The following is a 24779-nucleotide window of genomic DNA, read 5'->3' on the forward strand; positions in this document are numbered from 1 at the left end:
ATAGCCTGTTATCGGATATAGGTAAAATGTTGGCTGCTCCATTTATTGGTGTCACATACGCAACCTCATATTCAAATAATGCAAATAATTGTCTGCTCTATTTATCAATCCTGAACAGATATAGGTAATTGTTTGTCTGCTATACACAGGAAAATAAAGATATGGTAAATTAAACGCAGGTGTGTGGTATAAGCACCTCTTTTTATGCATCGCCCGTTATGCCATCAGTGTGGCAATGTTGGATACGCATCTCTCATTTTGTGTGCGTGTTTTGCATTGAGAACAGAATGGAATATGCACCTCTTGTTATGTATGACCTGTTATGTATTGAGAGCAGTATGGGATAAGCACCTATTCTTATGTATCACATGTCATATACTGCACAATCTTCGAATAAAGAATCTTTTATATTGGTATGTATCACCAGTGTTCATGCATTGAAAACAATATTTGATAAGCATTTATGGTAATACATGGCCTAGTATGTATTGAAAACAATTAGGGGTAAGTTTCACTTGTTATGTATCGCATGTCATGTATTGGGATTGTGTGGGATAATCAAATCTTAATATGTCTCACATGTCAAGTATTAAGAACAGTGTGGGATAAACATCTCTTGTTATGTATCACATATCATGAATTGATAACAGTAGGGGATATTAAGCATCTCTTGTACGTATTCCTGTTATGTATTTACAAACAGTGTGGGATAAGCATCACTTGTAATGTATCACATGCCATGAATTGAGAATAGTATGGGATAAGCATATTTTGTAATGTATCGCATGCCATGAATTGAGAACAGTATGGGATACGCATCTCTTGTTATGTATTACTTGTCATGAATTGAGAACAGTATGGGATAAGTATCCCTTTTACGTATTCCTGTTATTTATTGAGAACAGTTTAGAAAAAGCATCTATAATTGCTTATGCATCTACATTTATCTGATGTATCCTTATTTCATGTTTAATGCGATAGAATTGATCAACATAGTCACCAAACTTTAAAATATATAATCACGGAGAAGACATAATATTTATAGCAAATCAGTTTGATGTATAGTCAATACCCATTAAAATACCTTCTGTTTGTGTGCCTAGTAATTCATGCAGCTTAGCAAAAAGTAAAACAACAAAAATACCGAACTACAAGGAAAATTCAAAACGGAAAATCCCTTAACACTAGGCAAAATCAAAAGCTCAAACACATCAAACGAATGGAAAACAACTGTCATATTCCTGGCTTGGTAGAGGCATTTCCTTATATAGAAAATGGTGGATTAAACCTGGTTTTATAGCTAGCTTAACCTCCCACTTGCATGAAAGTTACATAGAATTCCATTATATTGACAACAGTGTTTGAACAAAACAAACAGACATAATACTAGAAGGTAAACACGTAAATAATCGGGGTGCAGCAGTCCTAATAGTAATATAATCTTACTCACTATAAAAACAAATAACTGTTTCAAAAAAAAAAAAATGAAAGACAAGAACTCAAAATTAACCATAGCACAATAACACTTGGCGGGATGTATAAGTACTGATCCAGGTCATAAAAACATAATCAAATATGGATAAACAGTAAAGGTTAAAAATATACAAGGACAAAAAGGGGAAAACAACTGTCATATTCCTGACTTGGTACAGGCATTTCCTTATGAGGAAATTGTTGATTAAACCTGGTTTTAAAGCTAGCTAAACCTCTCACTTGTATGACAGTCGCATTAAATTCCATTATATTGACACCAATGTGTGAACAAAACAAACAGACTTAATAGGTAAAAATGTCAAAAATAGGAGTACAGCAGTCAACATTGTGTTATAATCTCAATCACTATAAAAACAAACAAATATGTCAACAAAGAAAAACAAAATGGCATATAAACAAAGCGCATAGACAAAAACAAAACACAAGAACTCAAAATTAAACATAGCACAATAACACAATGGCGGGATGTATAAGTACTGATCCAGGTCATAAGTACATAATCAAATATGGATAAACAGTAAAGTTAAAAATACACAAGGACAAAAAGGGGAAAACAATTGTCATATTCCTGACTTGGTACAGGCATTTCCTTATGAGGAAATTGTTGATTAAACCTGGTTTTAAAGCTAGCTAAACCTCTCACTTGTATGACAGTCGCATTAAATTCCATTATATTGACAACAATGTGTGAACAAAACAAACAGACTTATTGGTGGCCTTCCGCTGTTGTCTGCTCTATGGACCCATTGGTGGCCTTCGGCTGTTGTCTGCTCTATGGTCGGGTTGTTGTCTCTTTGACACATTCCCCATTTCCATTCTCAATTTTATTAATAGGTAAAAATGTCAAAAATAAGAGTACAGCAGTCAACATTGTGTTATAATCTCAATCACTATAAAAACAAACAAATATGTCAACAAAGAAAAACAAAATGGCATATAAACAAAGCACATAGACAAAAACAAAACACAAGAATACAAAAAATGACCACAGCACACCAACACAATGACGGGATGTACAAGTACCGAGCCACGCCTAAAGGATATTACCAAAAATGGACCAAACAGTAAACGTTAATAATTAACAAAGACAAATAAAAGAACACTATAACACGTAACTAAGATGATAATCAACGTCAGTACCTAGAATCTATATATCATGACCATCATGTATTATTTCTGAAGTTGATACGTAATATCAACAAGGTCTCGGTATCTTCCGATGAACTTTTTTAGAAAAAGGACGAGACGTTCATATCTGTTATGCACTTCTCTTGACAAAAAGTTTTATTTTCAATTTATGGCATGGATTGTTGTTTACATTACATGTATAAAATTAGAGTGGATTGTTAAGAAAATACGGTTTCTCGTCAATAACCTGGACTTTATTTTCTGCGAAAAAATAAACATGGCAGAGAAGTACAAATTTAGATTACAGAGCTGTGACATAGATATAAGAAGATGTGCTATGAGTGCCAATAAGACAACTCTCTATCCAAGTCACAATTTGTAAAAGTAAACCATTATAGGTCAAAGTACGGCCTTAAGCACGGAGCCTTGGCTCACACCGAACAGCAAGCTATAAAGGGCCCTAAAAATGACTAGTGTAAAAACATTCAAACAGGAAAACCAACGGTCAAATCTATATAAAAAACGAAATACGAGAAACAATTATGAACCACATCAACAAACGACAACCACTGAACATCAGGTTCCTGACTTAGGACAGGGGCAAACAAATGCAGCGGGTTTAAACATTTTAATAGGCGCCAACCTTCACCGTAACTTGAAACAATAGTGTAACATCACAACGTTTAATGACACACTACTAGTATAAAATATCAACTGAAATTTATTTTTTTATTTGTATTTTATTTTGTATAGTTAATCAATTGTACATGTTGCTTTTTTTATCTTTCAGATACAAACATGACAACGAATCCCTTAAAAAACTCATCAAGACAATGGACAACATCTTTTCAGGTCCTGGTTCTTTATCAGCGTCTGGATTATTTCCGGTTCTGAATTTAATAATGGTAATATGATGCGTACTCGTACCTTATAGCCATATAATAGTTAGAAATTTTACTTTTCAAAAGTTCAAGGTTAATACAGTGTTGCATAAATGATAAGAGGTAAAACATGTGACTAATGTCAGATTACTGTACCAGTTTCTCATCAACAAAATGACAAAGTGCTTTTCCTGTGTCATCGTCGTCGATGTCAGCCATTTAGACAATTTGTTCAAAGCTTGTATGCTTTGTGTTTGTCATCATGTATTGTTGACCTATTCATACAACAATTTTCATTTACAAATGGGTTATAGTTATGAGAGTTTGATGATTTCTTCGTAAATGTCTGTATGGGGATGGATACACTCTGATACCTTTTGCATTCCTCCTGACAACTGAAATAGAATGCCAATTTGGTCACCACTTTAGAGTATCACAGTGGGGATGTTTTGCTCTGGTAATTGGTCACCACTGAGTGTATTACAATATGGTTGGTTTTTTTGTCTGCAGTATATTAATACAGACTTATCATTTCTTAATATTTTTCGGAATATGTTCATTGACCATTAATCATATATATGTAATGTATATTGTATTTTATTATCATTTCAGAAAGACAATCTTAAGGTGAGGATAGAAGGGCTTTCTACTCTGAAAAAGTATATTGAAAACCACATAACCGAACACAGAGAGTCATTTGACCAAGAAAACATTCGGGACTTTATAGATCTGTATCTGATCGCCGAAAAAGAAGAGAGTGAACGGACGTCTGTTTTAAATCGTAAGTTTTAGAATAACGCTTTATTACAACGCCCAACAAAATAGCTTAAATCCATATATATATATATATATATATATATATATATATATATTGTCTACCGGTTCTGTGTAACTAATTCATCAGTTTGATGTATAGTCAATACCCATTAAAATACCTTCTGTTTGTGTGCCTAGTAATTCATGCAGCTTAGCAAAAAGTAAAACAACAAAAATACCGAACTACAAGGAAAATTCAAAACGGAAAATCCCTTAACACTAGGCAAAATCAAAAGCTCAAACACATCAAACGAATGGAAAATAACTGTCATATTCCTGGCTTGGTAGAGGCATTTCCTTATATAGAAAATGGTGGATTAAACCTGGTTTTATAGCTAGCTTAACCTCCCACTTGCATGAAAGTTACATAGAATTCCATTATATTGACAACAGTGTTTGAACAAAACAAACAGACATAATACTAGAAGGTAAACACGTAAATAATCGGGGTGCAGCAGTCCTAATAGTAATATAATCTTACTCACTATAAAAACAAATAACTGTTTCAAAAAAAAAAAAATGAAAGACAAGAACTCAAAATTAACCATAGCACAATAACACTTGGCGGGATGTATAAGTACTGATCCAGGTCATAAAAACATAATCAAATATGGATAAACAGTAAAGGTTAAAAATATACAAGGACAAAAAGGGGAAAACAACTGTCATATTCCTGACTTGGTACAGGCATTTCCTTATGAGGAAATTGTTGATTAAACCTGGTTTTAAAGCTAGCTAAACCTCTCACTTGTATGACAGTCGCATTAAATTCCATTATATTGACACCAATGTGTGAACAAAACAAACAGACTTAATAGGTAAAAATGTCAAAAATAGGAGTACAGCAGTCAACATTGTGTTATAATCTCAATCACTATAAAAACAAACAAATATGTCAACAAAGAAAAACAAAATGGCATATAAACAAAGCGCATAGACAAAAACAAAACACAAGAACTCAAAATTAAACATAGCACAATAACACAATGGTGGGATGTATAAGTACTGATCCAGGTCATAAGTACATAATCAAATATGGATAAACAGTAAAGTTAAAAATACACAAGGACAAAAAGGGGAAAACAATTGTCATATTCCTGACTTGGTACAGGCATTTCCTTATGAGGAAATTGTTGATTAAACCTGGTTTTAAAGCTAGCTAAACCTCTCACTTGTATGACAGTCGCATTAAATTCCATTATATTGACAACAATGTGTGAACAAAACAAACAGACTTATTGGTGGCCTTCGGCTGTTGTCTGCTCTATGGACCCATTGGTGGCCTTCGGCTGTTGTCTGCTCTATGGTCGGGTTGTTGTCTCTTTGACACATTCCCCATTTCCATTCTCAATTTTATTAATAGGTAAAAATGTCAAAAATAAGAGTACAGCAGTCAACATTGTGTTATAATCTCAATCACTATAAAAACAAACAAATATGTCAACAAAGAAAAACAAAATGGCATATAAACAAAGCACATAGACAAAAACAAAACACAAGAATACAAAAAATGACCACAGCACACCAACACAATGACGGGATGTACAAGTACCGAGCCACGCCTAAAGGATATTACCAAAAATGGACCAAACAGTAAACGTTAATAATTAACAAAGACAAATAAAAGAACACTATAACACGTAACTAAGATGATAATCAACGTCAGTACCTAGAATCTATATATCATGACCATCATGTATTATTTCTGAAGTTGATACGTAATATCAACAAGGTCTCGGTATCTTCCGATGAACTTTTTTAGAAAAAGGACGAGACGTTCATATCTGTTATGCACTTCTCTTGACAAAAAGTTTTATTTTCAATTTATGGCATGGATTGTTGTTTACATTACATGTATAAAATTAGAGTGGATTGTTAAGAAAATACGGTTTCTCGTCAATAACCTGGACTTTATTTTCTGCGAAAAAATAAACATGGCAGAGAAGTACAAATTTAGATTACAGAGCTGTGACATAGATATAAGAAGATGTGCTATGAGTGCCAATAAGACAACTCTCTATCCAAGTCACAATTTGTAAAAGTAAACCATTATAGGTCAAAGTACGGCCTTAAGCACGGAGCCTTGGCTCACACCGAACAGCAAGCTATAAAGGGCCCTAAAAATGACTAGTGTAAAAACATTCAAACAGGAAAACCAACGGTCAAATCTATATAAAAAACGAAATACGAGAAACAATTATGAACCACATCAACAAACGACAACCACTGAACATCAGGTTCCTGACTTAGGACAGGGGCAAACAAATGCAGCGGGTTTAAACATTTTAATAGGCGCCAACCTTCACCGTAACTTGAAACAATAGTGTAACATCACAACGTTTAATGACACACTACTAGTATAAAATATCAACTGAAATTTATTTTTTTATTTGTATTTTATTTTGTATAGTTAATCAATTGTACATGTTGCTTTTTTATCTTTCAGATACAAACATGACAACGAATCTCTTAAAAAACTCATCAAGACAATGGACAACATCTTTTCAGGTCCTGGTTCTTTATCAGCGTCTGGATTATTTCCGGTTCTGAATTTAATAATGGTAATATGATGCGTACTCGTACCTTATAGCCATATAATAGTTAGAAATTTTACTTTTCAAAAGTTCAAGGTTAATACAGTGTTGCATAAATGATAAGAGGTAAAACATGTGACTAATGTCAGATTACTGTACCAGTTTCTCATCAACAAAATGACAAAGTGCTTTTCCTGTGTCATCGTCGTCGATGTCAGCCATTTAGACAATTTGTTCAAAGCTTGTATGCTTTGTGTTTGTCATCATGTATTGTTGACCTATTCATACAACAATTTTCATTTACAAATGGGTTATAGTTATGAGAGTTTGATGATTTCTTCGTAAATGTCTGTATGGGGATGGATACACTCTGATACCTTTTGCATTCCTCCTGACAACTGAAATAGAATGCCAATTTGGTCACCACTTTAGAGTATCACAGTGGGGCTGTTTTGCTCTGGTAATTGGTCACCACTGAGTGTATTACAATATGGTTGGGTTTTTTGTCTGCAGTATATTAATACAGACTTATCATTTCTTAATATTTTTCGGAATATGTTCATTGACCATTAATCATATATATGTAATGTATATTGTATTTTATTATCATTTCAGAAAGACAATCTTAAGGTGAGGATAGAAGGGCTTTCTACTCTGAAAAAGTATATTGAAAACCACATAACCGAACACAGAGAGTCATTTGACCAAGAAAACATTCGGGACTTTATAGATATGTATCTGATCGCCGAAAAAGAAGAGAGTGAACGGACGTCTGTTTTAAATCGTAAGTTTTAAAATAACGCTTTATTACAACGCCCAACAAAATAGCTTAAATCCATATATATATATATATATATATATATATATTGTCTACCGGTTCTGTGTAACTAATTCATCCTTTAAGAATCTAATGTGTTCTTGGTAATATTTTCAAAAGTTTACACCAAAACGTTGTGATAGTCCTAAACAATGGGAATTCTACTAATGGCGTGATGTTATTTCATTATGGGGTATGAACACGAACATTTCCCCATAATCCTTTAGATTCTGAAACGGCGAATAGGTGTTGTGTGATGTTTTCAATCTAATCACGGGGTGTATCACAAACTGGTTAACAAATTTTCCCTCGCTTGCTAGTGAGTTACATTATTTCTCCACACCGACGAAATGCATTGTTTTGTTATAAAAAGACGATCAGGATTCGTATATATACCAGTGTTGGTCACAAACCAAATATAAATGTTTCGAATTGTTTCTGGAATATCCTTGACTGTACCCAATTTCAAAACTTAAAGTATTTGTAGCTACATGTATATTAGTATGTATTGGAGGGTCAAAAGTGACAAGAAAATCTTCAACTACGATTAAAACTGAAAACTACAACTAGTCTCGGAAATGGGGGTTTTGCCTTTCTTCGAAAATGTCCCCTTATTTAAGTTTATAGTTACTGAAAAGAGCTTTTATGGCCTGGTAAGAAAGATTTTTCTGTAATATTTCCTTAAAGTTAGCCAATTAAATCCTATCGTTTTCGTATTTTCTTTGTAACTTAGTGACTACCGTAGTCCTAATTTCATTTAATCAGTAACTTACACCTTTCTCTCATTAACAAAGATCTCCTTCAAGTCAAAATCTTAGAATATTAAACTTTCTCATCGTTAGCAACAAGGATCTTTTAGATATCCTTACATTTAAGTCAGCTACATAGAACCTTTTCTTTCGTTTTTGTTGTCCCAGTACTTAAGAACCCCTAGATTTCTTATTTTTAAGAATATCTTGCATTATATAAATCTCTTACGATTTTAGCGGCGGCGTTGTTAACCTCAATTATTGATTTGTTTGTTGCTGGAACAGACACGACTGCAACTACGCTTGATTGGTCATTCTTATGGATGATTCAGTACCCGGATGTACAAAAGAGGTGCCAAGATGAAATTACAAAGGCAAGCATAATGTTTCAAATAAATAATGTGTTGCCTAGTATGCATACTATATACAAATAGTTGACAAAACAAAAATGTATTTGAATTATCATTGGTATTAATGAATACATTACCTGAGGCTTTATACTTTATTTGTTGCTCGTTTTGCGCAACATGACTGTTTTCGCTAACTGAGCTTGAACTGCTTTTTCGTGAGGACAGCCTTGTTTTTTTTTTATTTGGATCATACTGATGAATTTAAATTTTCCCTTGATTTGTTTTGTAGTATGTTGTTTGACTTAACGTCGTGTTTATTTTGTCTTTTGTCTTCAACTAATAAATTTTTAGTGCTCCGTGGTTTTTCCCTATTCTAAGTTCAATTGCGAATTGTTAATTTGAAGAACTTTACTTAATTTTTTTCCACCGAAATATATACAAATCTCGGCAAGGGTAAGTTTTTCCTGTAAACTTATGTGCTCTCTAAAGACAAGCAGTTTCTGATAACTCCGGTGCTTTCTAAAGGTAAGTAGTTTCTGTTAACTCCGGTTTAGGGTAAGTCAAAGTAGTTCCTGTTAGCTAAGAGAATCGTTTATTGTAATTAGGTCCTTTTCAATAAGGTGCTTGGCAAGGTTAAATCGTTCCTCCTAACACAAGTGTTCCCTGGGGAGTTCTAGTCTATCCAGGTGCTCACTAAGGGTAAGTAATTCTTATACCACATAAGGGAATGATAAATAAGTGATAACTAAGGTGATTAGTAATTCATCAAACTGTATTTACTTGTAGGTAATAGGACCAGGTAGAATGGTTCGATTATCTGATAGACGTCATTTGTCTTACACCGAGGCTACTTTAATGGAAATACAAAGACTGTCAAATACGGGTAGGCAAAGCATGTTCCAATCATGAGAATCCGTAGTAAATGAAAAGACTGGTCTACAGACTTAGTTTATCTGTAATACTAGTAGTACATAAAAGAGATTTGCTACTCAGAGAAAACAGACGCACAAACAAATACAAATTAGAAAGAATAGCACAAGGGACCATATAGCAGGATTTGATACTGGCACAAAATGTGGTGGGGGTTTACAATATTTTCGTGCACACACACATCGCATAAGGGTCTAGCTTAACCATGTTAGGAAAGTAAAACACATGACAATAACTAGAAATCGGTATATCAACAATGTGAGTTAAACAAGGAAAGGAAATAAGATATGATACAATAGTTAGAATGTGCTCCCATCCACAGGATGCTACCTAGTTGAAAACTGAAACTCAAGAAAACAAAACAATCAGAAACATCACCTATCACTGTTTTAGTGAAGTCTCCTAAACAATGTAATTGAAATCAGCAATATTTGCGATTATCCAGAGTAATTAGTTATTATATCACGTTTGTGGACTTTGTAGACCTTGTTGAAAAACATAAGGGGACGACCATTTCATTTTTGAAGGGGTGGGATTACTTTGGTTATCTGATGGGAAATGTCAGTCGTACAGTTGTCATACAGTTAGTCGTAAATTATATACAACTAAATCATTTTTTTTATTACTAGTACGTAACCATCTTGTTGCTCGAGGATTTTATAACAACAGTATACATTCAGCTTTCGACAAAGTAAACATAATTGATCGCAAAGTACTTCTGATTACAGAGATAATAATTAAGGAGCCAACAAAACACCTATCTCTTGTACTCACTTATATACCATTCTGATGTATAAAATGTGTTATCCATTGTTCGAAAGTACTGAAATACTTTCAGAATGTAAATACAAACTTGATATGACCTCTACAAGCTAAATATTTACACTAAAAAAATAAAAATACTATATTGACTTTCCTCTTTTACAGCCATTTTGTCCGTTGTGCACATTGCAGTTTGTGCAAGATGTGTGTATACTTCTATCTGTTTTGTAGTTATTTTTACTCTTCCCCACGTAGCAGTTTTTGATACAACAATCAATGGCTTCAAAATACCTAAAAATACCATTATTATTCCAAGCCTGATCTCTGTACATTTTGACGAAACAATCTGGAGAGACCCGAAGGAGTTTAATCCAGGGAGGTTTTTAAATCGTAACAATGACATAATCAACAAAGAATATTTGATACCTTTTTCATTAGGTACGTATATTAAATAACAAATATTAGTTTAAACACATTATACATTTCTTTTCGAGAAGCATGAGACAAGTCTGGGTATTTTTTTTTTAAATGAGTGTTTGTTTTTTTTTTGCCATCTGCAACGAAAGCTGCATCGGAACAGACTTTGGTAGTATTTTTTTTTTATTTTTAGCCTTGGTAGTCAATGTCATCTTACTCTGACGTCATTTTCATTCTTTAGCAGTCAGGGTAAATGTGATTCATTAATCAGTTGATTTATATAAAAGGTTACAATATTTTATTACCTGAATTGTACGGTCTAGTTAGGTTTAAGGTTTATTTCACATGCCTGCGTACTTGCTGTTAAGATCGTGAGTCAATGATGATTTTAGTATTGTTTCGCAAGTGCAAGTATCTACCCATGGTAATTGTTCATTTTTCTATTCTGTTGAGTCCTTCTCGGTCAAATAGTTCGTAACGTTGTAGTGTATTTACGCATCCCTGGCTGTCATATGTTGAGATTTAAGCTCATGATGAACGTAAATTTAGAAAAACGCTTTTGACACACGAATCGAAATTATAAATTGTTCATTTCACTTGTAAGCACTTAGTCGATACCGCTGCCGGTGGACTTTTGAGTCCAAGATGGTATTATCAGCTCCGTAGTTAGTGCTTCGGTAAAAAGACAGTTTATGGCATATGCTTATTTTAAAATCCCTGCTTTTGAAAAGTAAATAAATAAATTAAGAAATTATTAAAAACTAAGGTTTAAACTCCCTCAGGCAAAGTTCACCTTGGATGAATTTGGCTATTCTGTTTAGGACATTTTTTATTATATAGCTCTTAACGTTGCAGTGTATTTATGCATCCCTTAATTTCAAACGTTTAGGTTTTAGAGTTCATGATGAAGGTAAATAACAAAAAAGTTCTTAGGAGACATTACATTTATAATGTGTTTACTTCATTTACTCACTGATTGATTTATTTTTTGTATTACAGGTCCTCGGATCTGCCCTGGAGAATCGTTAGCACGGTCAGAGTTGTTTCTGATATTTTCAAACCTTGTACATAGATTTGAATTCTCTAAAGTCGATCCAGATGATATTTATCATTTGAAGGGATAACCGGGATAACAACGACACCATCGCCATACCGACTTAAAGCTGATTCTAGATAAATTGACGTTTTGTGTACATTCAGCAAGTCAAACAGAACAGCATTTTAGAAAACGTGTACTTAATTACATATTGTTTGAAATTATATATATATATCAATTAATATGACATTGTTTATATATATATATATTTGATCATAGGATGCGATCGTTTAAAATTCAATTGAAATTTAAGAAAAAGATAAATTCAACATTTAGTTAAAAAATATTGTTCCTTTATGTTTCTGAAAAAAATTTGTTTTTGATGAAGTTGAAAAATGTTTGTTTCGAGAAATAAAACCCATGCCCCAACAAATGATGAATGAAAATTACTTTTTCTGGAACAATCTTTTGTTAAACAAAATGCAATCATTTTTCTTTATTTTCAATTTCCCTTTGAAATAATGTTTTTAAAAAGTTTCGAATCAAACAATTTATTAAAAAAAAAAAGTATTTCTATGCCGCCTCCCCACCTCCTCTTAGATAGATGGTTTGTGCCTTTTAAAAAAGATAACAAATGAGAATGCAACGAGTATGTTTGATTTAATTTATATTCATATATTCTTTATCAGCAAACATTCATTACTGCTGTCATTTCAGCATCGAATCAACACTTTCTTATTTCAGTTTCGCTTGCAACGAAAGTCTCATAGAGTGTACATGTTATATCAAAGACTCAAAAATATATTAACATTTCAAGTCGGCAGTTTTGTCTGTCTGCCTTTATGCTTTCTTTAAGTTTTCTTTTTTTTTTGTTGCCATGTCAATGTGTGACTGCTTCCATTGTATTGTATATGTAAGAAGAAGATTTAATATAAATTGTAATAACTTGTGTCTAATCATATTGCTTGATTGATGCAATAAAATATTATTAAATTAAGGTAAATAATGTTTATAAATATTATTAATTTTAATGACGTAAGCTGGTTAACCGAAGCCACATGCGTTATTATCTTGCATGCATAATGTACAATAAAAAATGATAACAAATGAAGCATATGCAACATATCATCATTTTCAGTTTCCTATAAATTAGCCGGAAAAGAAGTTAAAAAATGAACTAGACGTCTTCTTGAGTGACTTCATCGCATTGAAACATCATCGACCGAAACCACCTACACCACCGAGGTTTCCCAAAACGAAAAAATGCCAAAAAATTCTAGTCAAGTCATATCCCCAATAGGAGAAATAAAGCAATACTTCAGGTCACGCAGCCGGAGAAGTACAAGATGGCATTCTCCATCAATTTCTTCTCGTAACGTCAAATGTCGTAACCGCCGTGTACGGCTACATGTACGTCAATTTTGAATTTTTAACGTATATCTAGCCTAGCCATCTATTAGATCTTGAAAGCCAAAAGAGAGGCGAAAGATACCAAAGGGATACTCAAACTCATAAGTCGCAAATAAACTGACAACGACATGGCAAATAAAAAGAAAAAGAGGAAAAGACAAACAACAGTAATCAAAACACAAAATAGAAAACAAAAGACTTAGCAACACAAACACCACCAAAAACCGGGGGCTAAAAGTTCCTGCTGCGTGTATCTAGAGAATGCAAAACGGCTTCGGATTGATTCAAATTCGTAAAAACATATAAATAATTGTTTAAGAAAATGTACGGAATTTGTACAGACACTCACTATATGCCTGCAGAAATCGGAGTATTTCCATTCATCGAGAGTAATTTTAAAACAGTAAAGAACAGATTTGGGTTTTCCATGCGTGACAAAAAATTAGTACATGGACAACAACAACAAAAAAAAAAAAAAAACAAAAAAAGCAAAGGAACAGAGCATGAGCATAGATGTTATACTATTGAACGTAACCCTGTTCCTTCATCGATTACATCATACATGACGCAATTTTCGTTCACTGACGTCACAAATTCCCCACCTGAATTCCCCGCCTAGATAAAACAACTTGGTTCATCCTATACTACTAAGAGACACTAATATATAAAATCACGAACTGTTATGACACTATTTCAAAGCAATGAATATTGGTCATGATGTTAAGCTCATCTTTATACAATACAGTGTATAAATTTAAATTAAGAATTAGATTCAGATCAGATTATGATAGAAACGTTGATGATGATAACCGTGATTCCTGTGGCCTTACAGAATAAATTGTCCATTTGTATTTACCGCTAACAGATAGATAACGTTAATTGTCCGTGTGTTTTTATCAAATTGTCTGTTTCCTTAATTTTTCCTATTATCCTTAATCTAAAAAATGGTAACCAAACTTTATGAACATATTAACATGATTGTCAATTTTAACGTCTATGAATAATGACAAATATGACGGAAAGCGTTTCCATGGAAACTTTATCTGTTTATTTTTGAAAACATTCAAATCGATCTGTAAAGTTTCATAGTGAGTTTTCTTTCACGAAATTACACGTTCTAATCAACCTACAAATTAAAATACTATGTGCATCAAAACAACAAAAAAGAACATCACCTTATAATTTAGTTTTGGATGTAACACGTCTTCTGATTGGCTGAAAGTGTTTTCTCTATCAGCTCATAGACATAATTTTGTCATTGGACCGTGAAGTCACCAACGTTTTTTTTTTTTATAATTTACTCCTTAAAAATGGAATTTAGAATTTAATTATAAGGAATGACTATAATATTTTTTCTGTCTATTCGAAATAACCTAAAATATGTGGTGCACACTTTTAAATAACCCGCGTAGTGTTCACCACATTTTCTTCATAGACAGAAAACATATAACAGTCATTCCTTAAATAAAAAAAAAAAAGAAAAATGACAAATACGCAATATTCTTAGAAATCAACTTCAAACTATTTTAATATGATTGTAAATTAGGAATAAACGGCATGATTTGACGATGGTCAGCTAGAAATACAATAGCATTAGCATATAATGATGGCATGATTATAGTTATACGCTTCGCGAGAAAACAAAGGTAGGCACACAGTCGGAAAGCAAGCCCTTAGAAACGATCGTTGTTGCTAGTATCTAAAGACAACAATTGGACTGATATTAAAACCCGCCATTCTGAAGTTGTGTTATTTTCGCGGAAAAACGAAATTGGCGGCAAGTTAAGAATTTTCTGTTTTCTGTTTCTCACTTCCCGTTGGAGTCAGAAAACAGATAAACTTACAAATATAAATTCTACAGAAGTATGAAAAATTAATACGTTTCTCAAAGTAAAACAACTATTTGAAGTCTAAAGATCTGTCACCCCTTATAAAACCCCGTTTGAACTAAATTCCGAAGGAAAGACAGTTTTGTTTATATTGTATTTGTCTCCCACATCGATGTGAACCGAATATACACAACATTAAGTGTGTGTCAAAATACACATTTGTTTTGAAAAAGCAATGGAGAATTCAGCTCTCAATTTGTTTGGATATATTAGTCCCTTTTAGTTAAATGTTTGACGTTAAGGATGTTCGCACCTCTTGTTTTTTTTTATAGTTTTTGAAAAAAAAGGTGCCAATGTTAAATATATGAAAAATCTAGAGAGAATTATTTCCCGCCAAATTTTCAATGGCTTATATCTCGATAGTGAGCTCACGGACCATTCATTTTTGTGTGCTTTTTTAGTTTCTTTGTTTATATACTATTAATTTATAACAGTGTTTTAAACAGCTTGTTATTTTGAAAAGGAGTAACGAACATCCTTAACTGAAACAAAAAGGTAAGGTAATTTCATATTGTCTGTGAACAAGCTAAAAGCAGGATGAATGAAAAAAAAATCATTCAGACACTCGTGATGTAAATATTTTATTTTTTGTGATGAAGGACTCCTGTTAAGTTGAAAGTTAAAACAAATAGTACATGTACAACGGAAACAATAAAGTTTTGTCATCCTTTGAACCTAAAGCAATATGTATCAAACTTGCATTTTAATCACTCTTATTGAATGCATAATCACATAAAGTGTGACTTATTTCTGTTTTAAAAAAAAATTATTGACTTATCACTCAAAAACTTCACTGAAATAGGCATAGTTTTTTTTTTTTTTTTAATAGAAGAAAAAGTTTTGAGAACAAATCTTTCTCAACATAATTCATTCACAAGTTCATGATTTACCATTTAAATTATTATTCATTAGTTTATGCTTCTTTTTTTACAATTTGGGTCCATTTAGTAGAACCTGTATAGAATGAGACAATGTTTATAGTTATTTAGTTTAATTAATAAACATACACACAAAAGCAAACAAATTTCCTTTTATTTTGAATTATGAATTATTTACATTGAGATAGCTTTGATTATTATTTCTTTTAACTATATAAAACATATTTCAAGGGAATTCAACTTTAGATTTGACATTTTAACCCTGTCTAACGTGAGGGTACCCAAATTGCACCTATTTTGACAGTTTTTCACCTACGTTTATTTATGATCCAGACAAAATTTGTCATTCTGTGTTTATTTGGATGATGTATCCTTATTAATTGTATAGTTCCACCAATTAAATTTTGAATCCATATTCAATCATAGAAAGATGAGTTTGAACCCACCTCAAAACGATCCATGATTCTGTTATAAGGAGTACCCAAATTGCAACCATGCTTAAATTCACATCCGTAAAAATCAAATAACTGATGTTTTGTTTTATTTTTCCAAACATTTAGAACAATTTGACAATAGTCCATGTTTTCTATTATTTGTTTTAAGAAAATGGATGCCTGTTACAGATTTTAATTTCTTATTTTTAAAAGTTGACTTTATGTGGACGTCGCATGGCCACGTTTCCGTAGATTTTACGTTTTCTGGTGGATACTTCGTCTGTGGACATATGTTGTGAACGTTTTGTGTATATTTAAATATATTTAGCTATGTTAAAAGACGTGCATAATGTCAAATCATAAAAATTACAAATTGTTTAGTCTCTAAGAAAACTTGTAAGACTTCGGCTGTTATTTTTGCTAAATAGGTATATTTTGGTACTTGGTGCAATTTGGGTACGGTGACGTTAGATCAAGTATTTATGCATATCTTGGCTAGCCCTAGGTTGGTCCTCCTCGTGAATATTCAGTATGTTGGTTGATGAACCTTCATATAATCAAGAAACTATAATCTAGGACACCCTAACAATCATTCAGGTGAAGTTCAATTTATTCTGCAGTGAAGGGGGTTTGTGAAAAAAAAGTATATATGTAGGATGGTCTCCAAGTGATTGCAAAAGCATGCCATGGACCCCTGAGCTAGATGAGCTAATAATGCCCGTTGTTTTCATCGCATTCCTTTCTTAATCACCTTACATATATCTCATTTTTCATCATTAATTTATATTTCATATAAAATTAACAATTTCACCTTTTAATAAATCATTAAATAAAATTTGTTTTCCTTGTTCAAGTTAGTGGTCATCCTGTTGGTAGCTGTACATGCACTGTGCATTACTTTATTGTGTTTGTTTTAGTATTATGACATATGGTGTAGATCAGCAGAGGAGGGCGTGTGTGCGAACATAAAACTTGTTTATATTAACCCATCCTTAATTTGTGTCTATACCAAGACAGCCTATCTAGACCATATGGTGTTTGCAATTGTTAGTATTGTATGTTTTTTTTTAAGACTGGTATTCATAGTTGGAATTAAAATTTTACCAAAACAGGTGTTTCCTAAAATGTACCACTTATTCCCATAAACTAAGTTTTTACCACACTTTTGACCTCTGGGAACAATTTATAATGACCTCTATACATTGTACCTGTAAATCTGTTTTTGATAAATTCTAGCAAAAGAAGATATTTTTCAAAATTTGAGATTTTCAAACAAGAAGTCAGTTTATACCAACTTTATCTTAAATTTGTTTTCTGATTTTTGAAATAGTTTATTACACTTATCATGCTTATATATCAATCCTTGTTGAAATCCTACTGTAGCATAAGACGATATTTGTTTTTCAAATTTGTGATTTTTTAACAAAGTTTTCACTGTATTGAACTGCAAATCTGACCTCAAGAATGTGCAAAAGCATATCATACAATTGATCTTGATTTTTGTTGAAAAGGAAACAAAAAAGATGTTACTTAAAATCTGTAAATGTTCAACCAAGTTTGTTTTTACTCCAATCTTTTCCCCAATTGTAATAAAAATCAAATGTGATACCGGGAAACAATTTTGTTCTTTATAATGTCTCTTTTGCTTTACTTATTATGATTGAATTGACGTTGAAAGTCTGTAATAGGAAGTATCACAAACTTAACTTTGTCAATAATTCATGAAAATAAGGTCAAGGTCAGATGAACCATACCAGACAGACACCTTACAATCATTGCATACACCAAATTTAGTGGCCCTATTGCTTATAGTATCTGAGAAACAGATCAAACCACAATAAAATGCTCCACAGGGCGCCTCTTGATACGACCGCAAAGGTCGAACCCTGAACAGTTGGTTAAAAAGAAGTCATTAAAGATGACAGGCCCCCTTAGTTTTTACATCCAAGATAATAGGTAGAAGTAAATGTATTTTTTACTGCCCTGTTAATCAGAAAACAAAATTGAAATATTGAGAAATTAGTGTTGGTTATTGGTGTAGAAATAGCGAGAAATTTGGAGGAAACCCTCAGCAACATGTTTTGTGCAAAATTAAATAAGGGCTGTTCTTCATTCATACTGTTTCGAAAATTCCGGATCCATAGAGTACCCTTAAAAGATGCAATTGTTCTATCAAAAAGCTCCGGCATCATATGTGTTTTGCAGTTTTATTCAACCCAAAGTTGTTGATCATTCAGAATTTGACAGATTTATCAACGGATCTTTTATAGTGAAAACACAGGACCCAAAAAGGCTACTATTGTCGCCTATGTAGATAATTACTTCATTTTAACCAGTAAGGGCAAGAATGGACACTACATTCAAGTTTTATACAGCTCTGAATCTGGATTGAGATTAAATATTTGACACATCATAGGTTTCTGACACAGAAGAATGTGATCAAAGAAATGAAAAATTTACCTATTACGGTCCAATATCCAAAATCTAAATACAGGATTAGATTCAGCATATCAAAGAACCCCAAGAATTTATTTTTTGATGAAATTAAGCAAATTTTAATCTTGGACTCTTTGAACCTCAATGTGGACCAATCTAATAGCAGGGCCCAAAATCCAAATACACAATTAGATTCAGCATATCAAAGAAACCCATATATTCAATTTCATTTTATTTTGGGCCCTAATTTGGACCAACTTAAAAACTGTGCCCAAAAGCAAACACCTTATTATATGCTTAGATTCATCATATTAAGAACCCCAAGAATTCAATTTTTGTTAAAATCAAACTTAGTTTCATTTTGGATACTTTGGACCTTAATGTTAATCAGTTTGACAAAACGGGCCCAAAGTCAAAATTCTTAAACACTGTTAGATTGGGCACATCAAAGAACACCAATAATTCAAATTTTGATGAAATCAAACAGTGAAATTTTTACCCCAATTTTGGACCAATTTTGAAAACCGGGCGCAAAATCAAAAATCTAAAAAAACTGGTAAAATGTAGATTGGGCATATCAAATAACACCAGAAATTCAATTTTTGATGAAATTAAACAAGGTTTAATTTTGAACTTCAATTGGGACCAACTTGAATACTGAGCTCAATATCAAAAATCTAAATACACGCATATATGTTCCTTTGCTGTTTGTGTTTTTTTTTTTTTTTTTTTTGCTTTGCATGTACTATTTTGTGTCATGGATGGATACCCAAATCCTTTTTTTTTTTATTATACCCAAGTTATTGTCTGCGAACCAAAATGTCCTCAGACGACATGATAAATGCTTGTTTTTGGCCCATTTATTACTAAACAGCTACGACAATAACCCAAACAATCAATCCCAACCTTCATATTGTGGTATGTAACCGTGTGATAAAAATTCTTAGAGATCCATACACTTATATCATGTTATTGTCTGCGAACCAAATGTCTTCGGACGACGACGTAGACATCGCCATAACATAATACGAACGCAAACATTTTGCGGTTGAATAAAAACTAAACATTGACTTATGATACATGTGAAATGAGGTCAGTCATATTAACCCTGCCAGTCGGTCATGTACTCCAAACAATCATGCAATATACCAAATATAGTTGACCTATTGCTTATAGTATCTAAGATATCGACTTGACCAAGAAAACTTAACCTTGATGACTGATCCATGAAATGAGGTTGAGGTGAGGCGAAGGACATGTAGATTTCTAACCTTGCAAGGAACCAATATACCAAATATAAGTATCCTATTACTCAGAATAAGTGAGGAATTCACAGGACAAAAAAAAACTATACATTTTTTTCAGTGTCTGAACCATGCTTGATTGATTGACTGGTGTTTAACGCCACTTTCAACACTAATGTGCTATTTCGTGGCGGTCAGTTTTTATTGGAGGAGGAAGCCGGATTGCCCGGAGAGAACCACCGACCTGCGGTAGGAAAACTGACAATCCTAGTCAATTAAGATTGAAGTCGAGTGCACCTGCCACGTCGCGGATTCGAACTCACAGCCTCAGTGTTGACTGCAGCTAGTGATACAGTAGTTCGACTACTTAGACTACTCGGCCAGCGAGGCCCCCGTCTTAACCATGAGGTCAATGACAATGGACATATGACAAATGAAAACTTTGTAAAAAAAAGTATCGGTATACAAGGTATTAAGCATAAAGGAATTCTACCCAAAGATACATGAATAGAGCTTTAATTTATGCAAATAGTTTATGCCGTCACTTGTTTGTAATCCTTATGATTCGTATTTGCAGTGGAGACAGAAAACACAGTCTTCATGGTAAATTTCACCCCAAATTATCACAAAAAACAATACTTAACATTGGGAATCAATTTTGAAAAGCATATTAGAACTTATATGCCATGTGCTTCAACAAAAAGTGCACAAGAAATGAATGTTTCTTTTGGTAATTTGATAGGGTTGTAAAAGTGTTGATCGTGCACACTTTTTTATTCACTGGGGTGTAAAAGTGTTGACCGAAGCATATTTTGTATGAAGCGCCGAAGTGCTTCATTCTAAAAATGTGTGCACGATCAACACTTTTGCACCGCAATAAAATTACTAATTGCATGTAATGTAATTATACTAGTATAATATTCAGGAGCGGGCAATAATATTCATAACAAGACCGAGTTCGACGAATTAGCATTGGTAACAATTATTATCTTTTTTAACTTTTACTGATGTATGTAGTACTATTATCGAGTTATTTTTGGCTACATATACAGCAAAAGTATCAGTGTCATTAATCATGGAGAGAGTTATCTTTGGCTACATATACAGCAAAAGTATCAGTGTCATTAATCATGCAGAGAGTTATCTTTGGCTACATATACAGCAAAAGTATCGGTGTCATTAATCATGAAGAGAGTTATCTTTGGCTACATATACAGCAAAAGTATCAGTGTCATTAATCATGAAGAGAGTTATCTTTGGCTACATATACAGCAAAAGTATCAGTGTCATTAATCATGAAGAGAGTTATCTTTGGCTACATATACAGCAAAAGTATCAGTGTCATTAATCATGGAGATAGTTATTTTTGGCTACATATACAGTAAAAGTATCAGTGTCATTATTCATGAAGAGAGTTATCTTTGGCTACATATAGGGCAAAAATATCAGTGTCATTAATCATGAAGAGAGTTATCTTTGGCTACATATACAGCAAAAGTACCAGTGTCATTAATCATGGAGAGAGTTATCTTTAGCTACATATACAGCAAAAGTATCAGTGTCATTAATCATGAAGAGAGTTACCTTTAGCTACATATACAGCAAAAGTATCAGTGTCATTAATCATGGAGAGAGTTATCTTTAGCTACATATACAGCAAAAGTACCAGTGTCATTAATCATGAAGAGAGTTATCTTTGGCTACATATACAGCAAAAGTATCAGTGTCATTAATTCTTAAAGAGAGTTATCTCTGGCTACATATACAGCAAAAGTACCAGTGTCATTAATCAAGGAGAGAGTTATCTTTTTACTGCATTGAATTTTATCGTTAAGTCAGTAAAATACTAAAATAGTCATTTATGCAGCACGTGTATATTTATTCTATTATTTATAAGTTTTGTGTTTTTTTATCTTGTAAGAGCCGTTCTAAGTATGAGTGAAACCTTAAACTCATATACCAGATATCCTTATTTGAAATTGATATCTAGAAGAAAAGTGAGAACGAAAATCACAGGTTCATTAGACTATTGATTTGATAGGGAATATAGTAGAACACATTTTAGATACATGTATAAAGGTTGATTAGGGGTTTTGTAAGAGCAAAATCTTCAGAAATAGATATCAAGTATGAATGGATCTTGGGAGAACATAGGATTTATGACTAGACGTCAAGTTGAATAGGGCGTTTAAGAGAACGCAGCTTTTGAGAAGAACACACACTTGACAGTATTAAAAGTAAAGTTTGAATAGGGTGTTTTTGAAGAATTGGGAATTTTTTTTTGGAGAACAGAGACTTCCATATTAGATATTAATTGTGAAGAGGGCTTATTGAGGAATAAAAACTGCAGTGCTATACATATTAAGTTCTAACAGGGCTTTGGTTTATATTCAAAACTAAGTTGTAGACGTCAGACTTTACTACATCCCCGCAGATAAAGTTTTGGGGGTATATAGCTAAGGAATCACAATTTCCGTCTGTCTGCAAGTCCCGCTTCGTGTCTGGTGCATAACATTTGTATCGTAACACTTAGGCTTAACAAAACTTCGTATGCAGTTGCATCATGTGCTGGGACTGTGTCAAATACCAAAGTCAGGTCACTCTGACCTTAAATTTGACCCATCTGATAGTAAAACCTTGTCCAATTCGTATCCGACTCATACCTTTTGTTCCGTAAGACTAAGTTAACCAAACGTAGTATGCAGTTGTATCATGGACTGGGGATGTGTCACATACTAACTTAATGTTATTCTGACCTTGACTTTGACCTTTGACCACTATGATAGTAAAACCTTATTCAATTCGTTTTATAGCTTTTGTACTTTTAAACTTAGGTTAACCAAATTTGGAATGCAGTTGCATCATTGGCTTATGGTGTGTCAGACTTAAAAGGCAGGTCTTTCTGACCTTTGACCCCTATATTAATTAAACCTTGTATGATTTGTGACATGTACATAACTTTTGTACCATAGCACTTAGGTTGAATAAATTTGATATGCTGATACATTATTGTATGAGATGTGTCATATATCAAAGTCAGGGAGTCCTATAATAGTAAACCATTGCCTTATTTGTTTTTGTGTAGCATAACTTCTATATTGTAGCACTTAGATTGACAAAACTTTATATGCAGAAGCATCATACTGACCTTGACTTATAATTTCTGAATTTACAGATTTTTTATAGTCACTATTTATAAAATAATAGTACTTGGCTTAGGAATTGGGTTGTTTAGCTATTGGAGTTGACTGGGTTTATGTAGGAATTGGGATTGTATTAGCTAAAAGATCTAGAGTTGACTTGTCTTATTTAGGAAGTGGAATTGTGTTAGCTAACTGAATTGACTGGGATTAAGTTAAAAATTGGGATTGTGTTAACTAATGAAGATGGTTTGGTTTATGTTGGAAGTGGGATTGTGTTTGCTAATGGAGATGACTGGAAGGGTAGGAGACGATTCTCAATACAAGCAATGCGAGATGTTAGTGTGGGAAGATCGTCGCTAGAAGAAAATATTATAGAAGAAATACAGAATGTCGCAGACGATCTGGAAAAAAATGAAAGGAGCGGAGATAACCAATTTAAAAGAAATGATGATAAAGGCTAGCTGCAATGTTATACATAGTCTTATATCCGGATATAGGTAAGTTCTTATCTGTTACATGTACCAGTGTATTGCATAGCCTTTTATCGGATATAGGTAAAATATGTAGTCTGCTCCATTTATTGGTGTTACATACACAACTTCATATTCAAATATATACAAGTAATTGTCTGCTCTATTTATCAATTCTGAACAGATATAAGTAATTGTTTGTCTGCTATACACAGACAAATAAAGATATGGTAGATGAAACCCAGGTGTGTGGTATAAGCACCTCTTTTTAAGCATCGCCCGTTATGCCATCAGTGTGGCAGTGTGGGATACACATCTCTCAGAATGGAATATGTACCTCTTGTTATGTATGACCTGTTATGTATTGATAGCAGTAATCCTAACCACTTGCGATGTGAACAGTATGGGATAAGCATCTATTCTCATGTATCACTTGTGATATATTGAACAGTCTTCGTAAAGAATCTCATATTCGTATGTATCAACAGCGTTCATATATTGAGAACAATATTTGATAAGCATTTATGGTAATACATGGCCTGTATTGAAAACAATGTGGGAGAAGTTTCACTAGTTATGTATTGCATGTCATGTATTGGAATAGTAGGGGATAATCCAATATTGATATGTTTCAAATGTCAAGTATTAAGAACAGTGTGGGATAAACATTTCTTGTTATGTATCACATATCATGAATTGATAACAGAATGGGATAAGCATCTTTTGTACGTATTCCTGTTATGTATTTAAAAACAGCGTGGGATAAGCATCACTTGTTATGTATCACATGTCACGTATTGCGAACAGTATGGGATAAGCATCATTCTCTTGTTAGACATATATCACATGTAATGTATCGTAAACTGTGAAATAAGCTTGTAATGTATCACATGCCATGAATTGAGAATAGTATGGAATAAGCATCTCTTGTTATGTATCACATGTCATGAATTGAGAACAG

General features: G+C 33.0%; 1 protein-coding gene across 8 annotated transcripts in view; it reads left to right on the top strand.

Moving 5' to 3' along the window:
• Positions 1-24779, top strand: part of LOC127739083 (cytochrome P450 2C29-like) — a 480581-nt gene that overhangs the window by 64712 nt on the left and 391090 nt on the right. For 3 of the 8 annotated variants that reach the window (XM_052250663.1, XM_052250661.1, XM_052250662.1), the window contains exon 7: positions 10693-10840. The exons of 4 other annotated variants lie outside the window; for them this stretch is intronic. In XM_052250663.1, the coding sequence (XP_052106623.1) occupies positions 10693-10840 (148 nt within the window). Of the gene's footprint in view, positions 1-10692; positions 10841-11877; positions 11912-24779 lie in introns of all 8 variants that reach the window. One more of the 8 variants, XM_052250659.1, reaches the window with a different exon arrangement.

Source organism: Mytilus californianus, unplaced genomic scaffold (assembly GCF_021869535.1).
Source record: "Mytilus californianus isolate M0D057914Y unplaced genomic scaffold, xbMytCali1.0.p SCAF_4, whole genome shotgun sequence".
Taxonomy (NCBI): domain Eukaryota; kingdom Metazoa; phylum Mollusca; class Bivalvia; order Mytilida; family Mytilidae; genus Mytilus; species Mytilus californianus.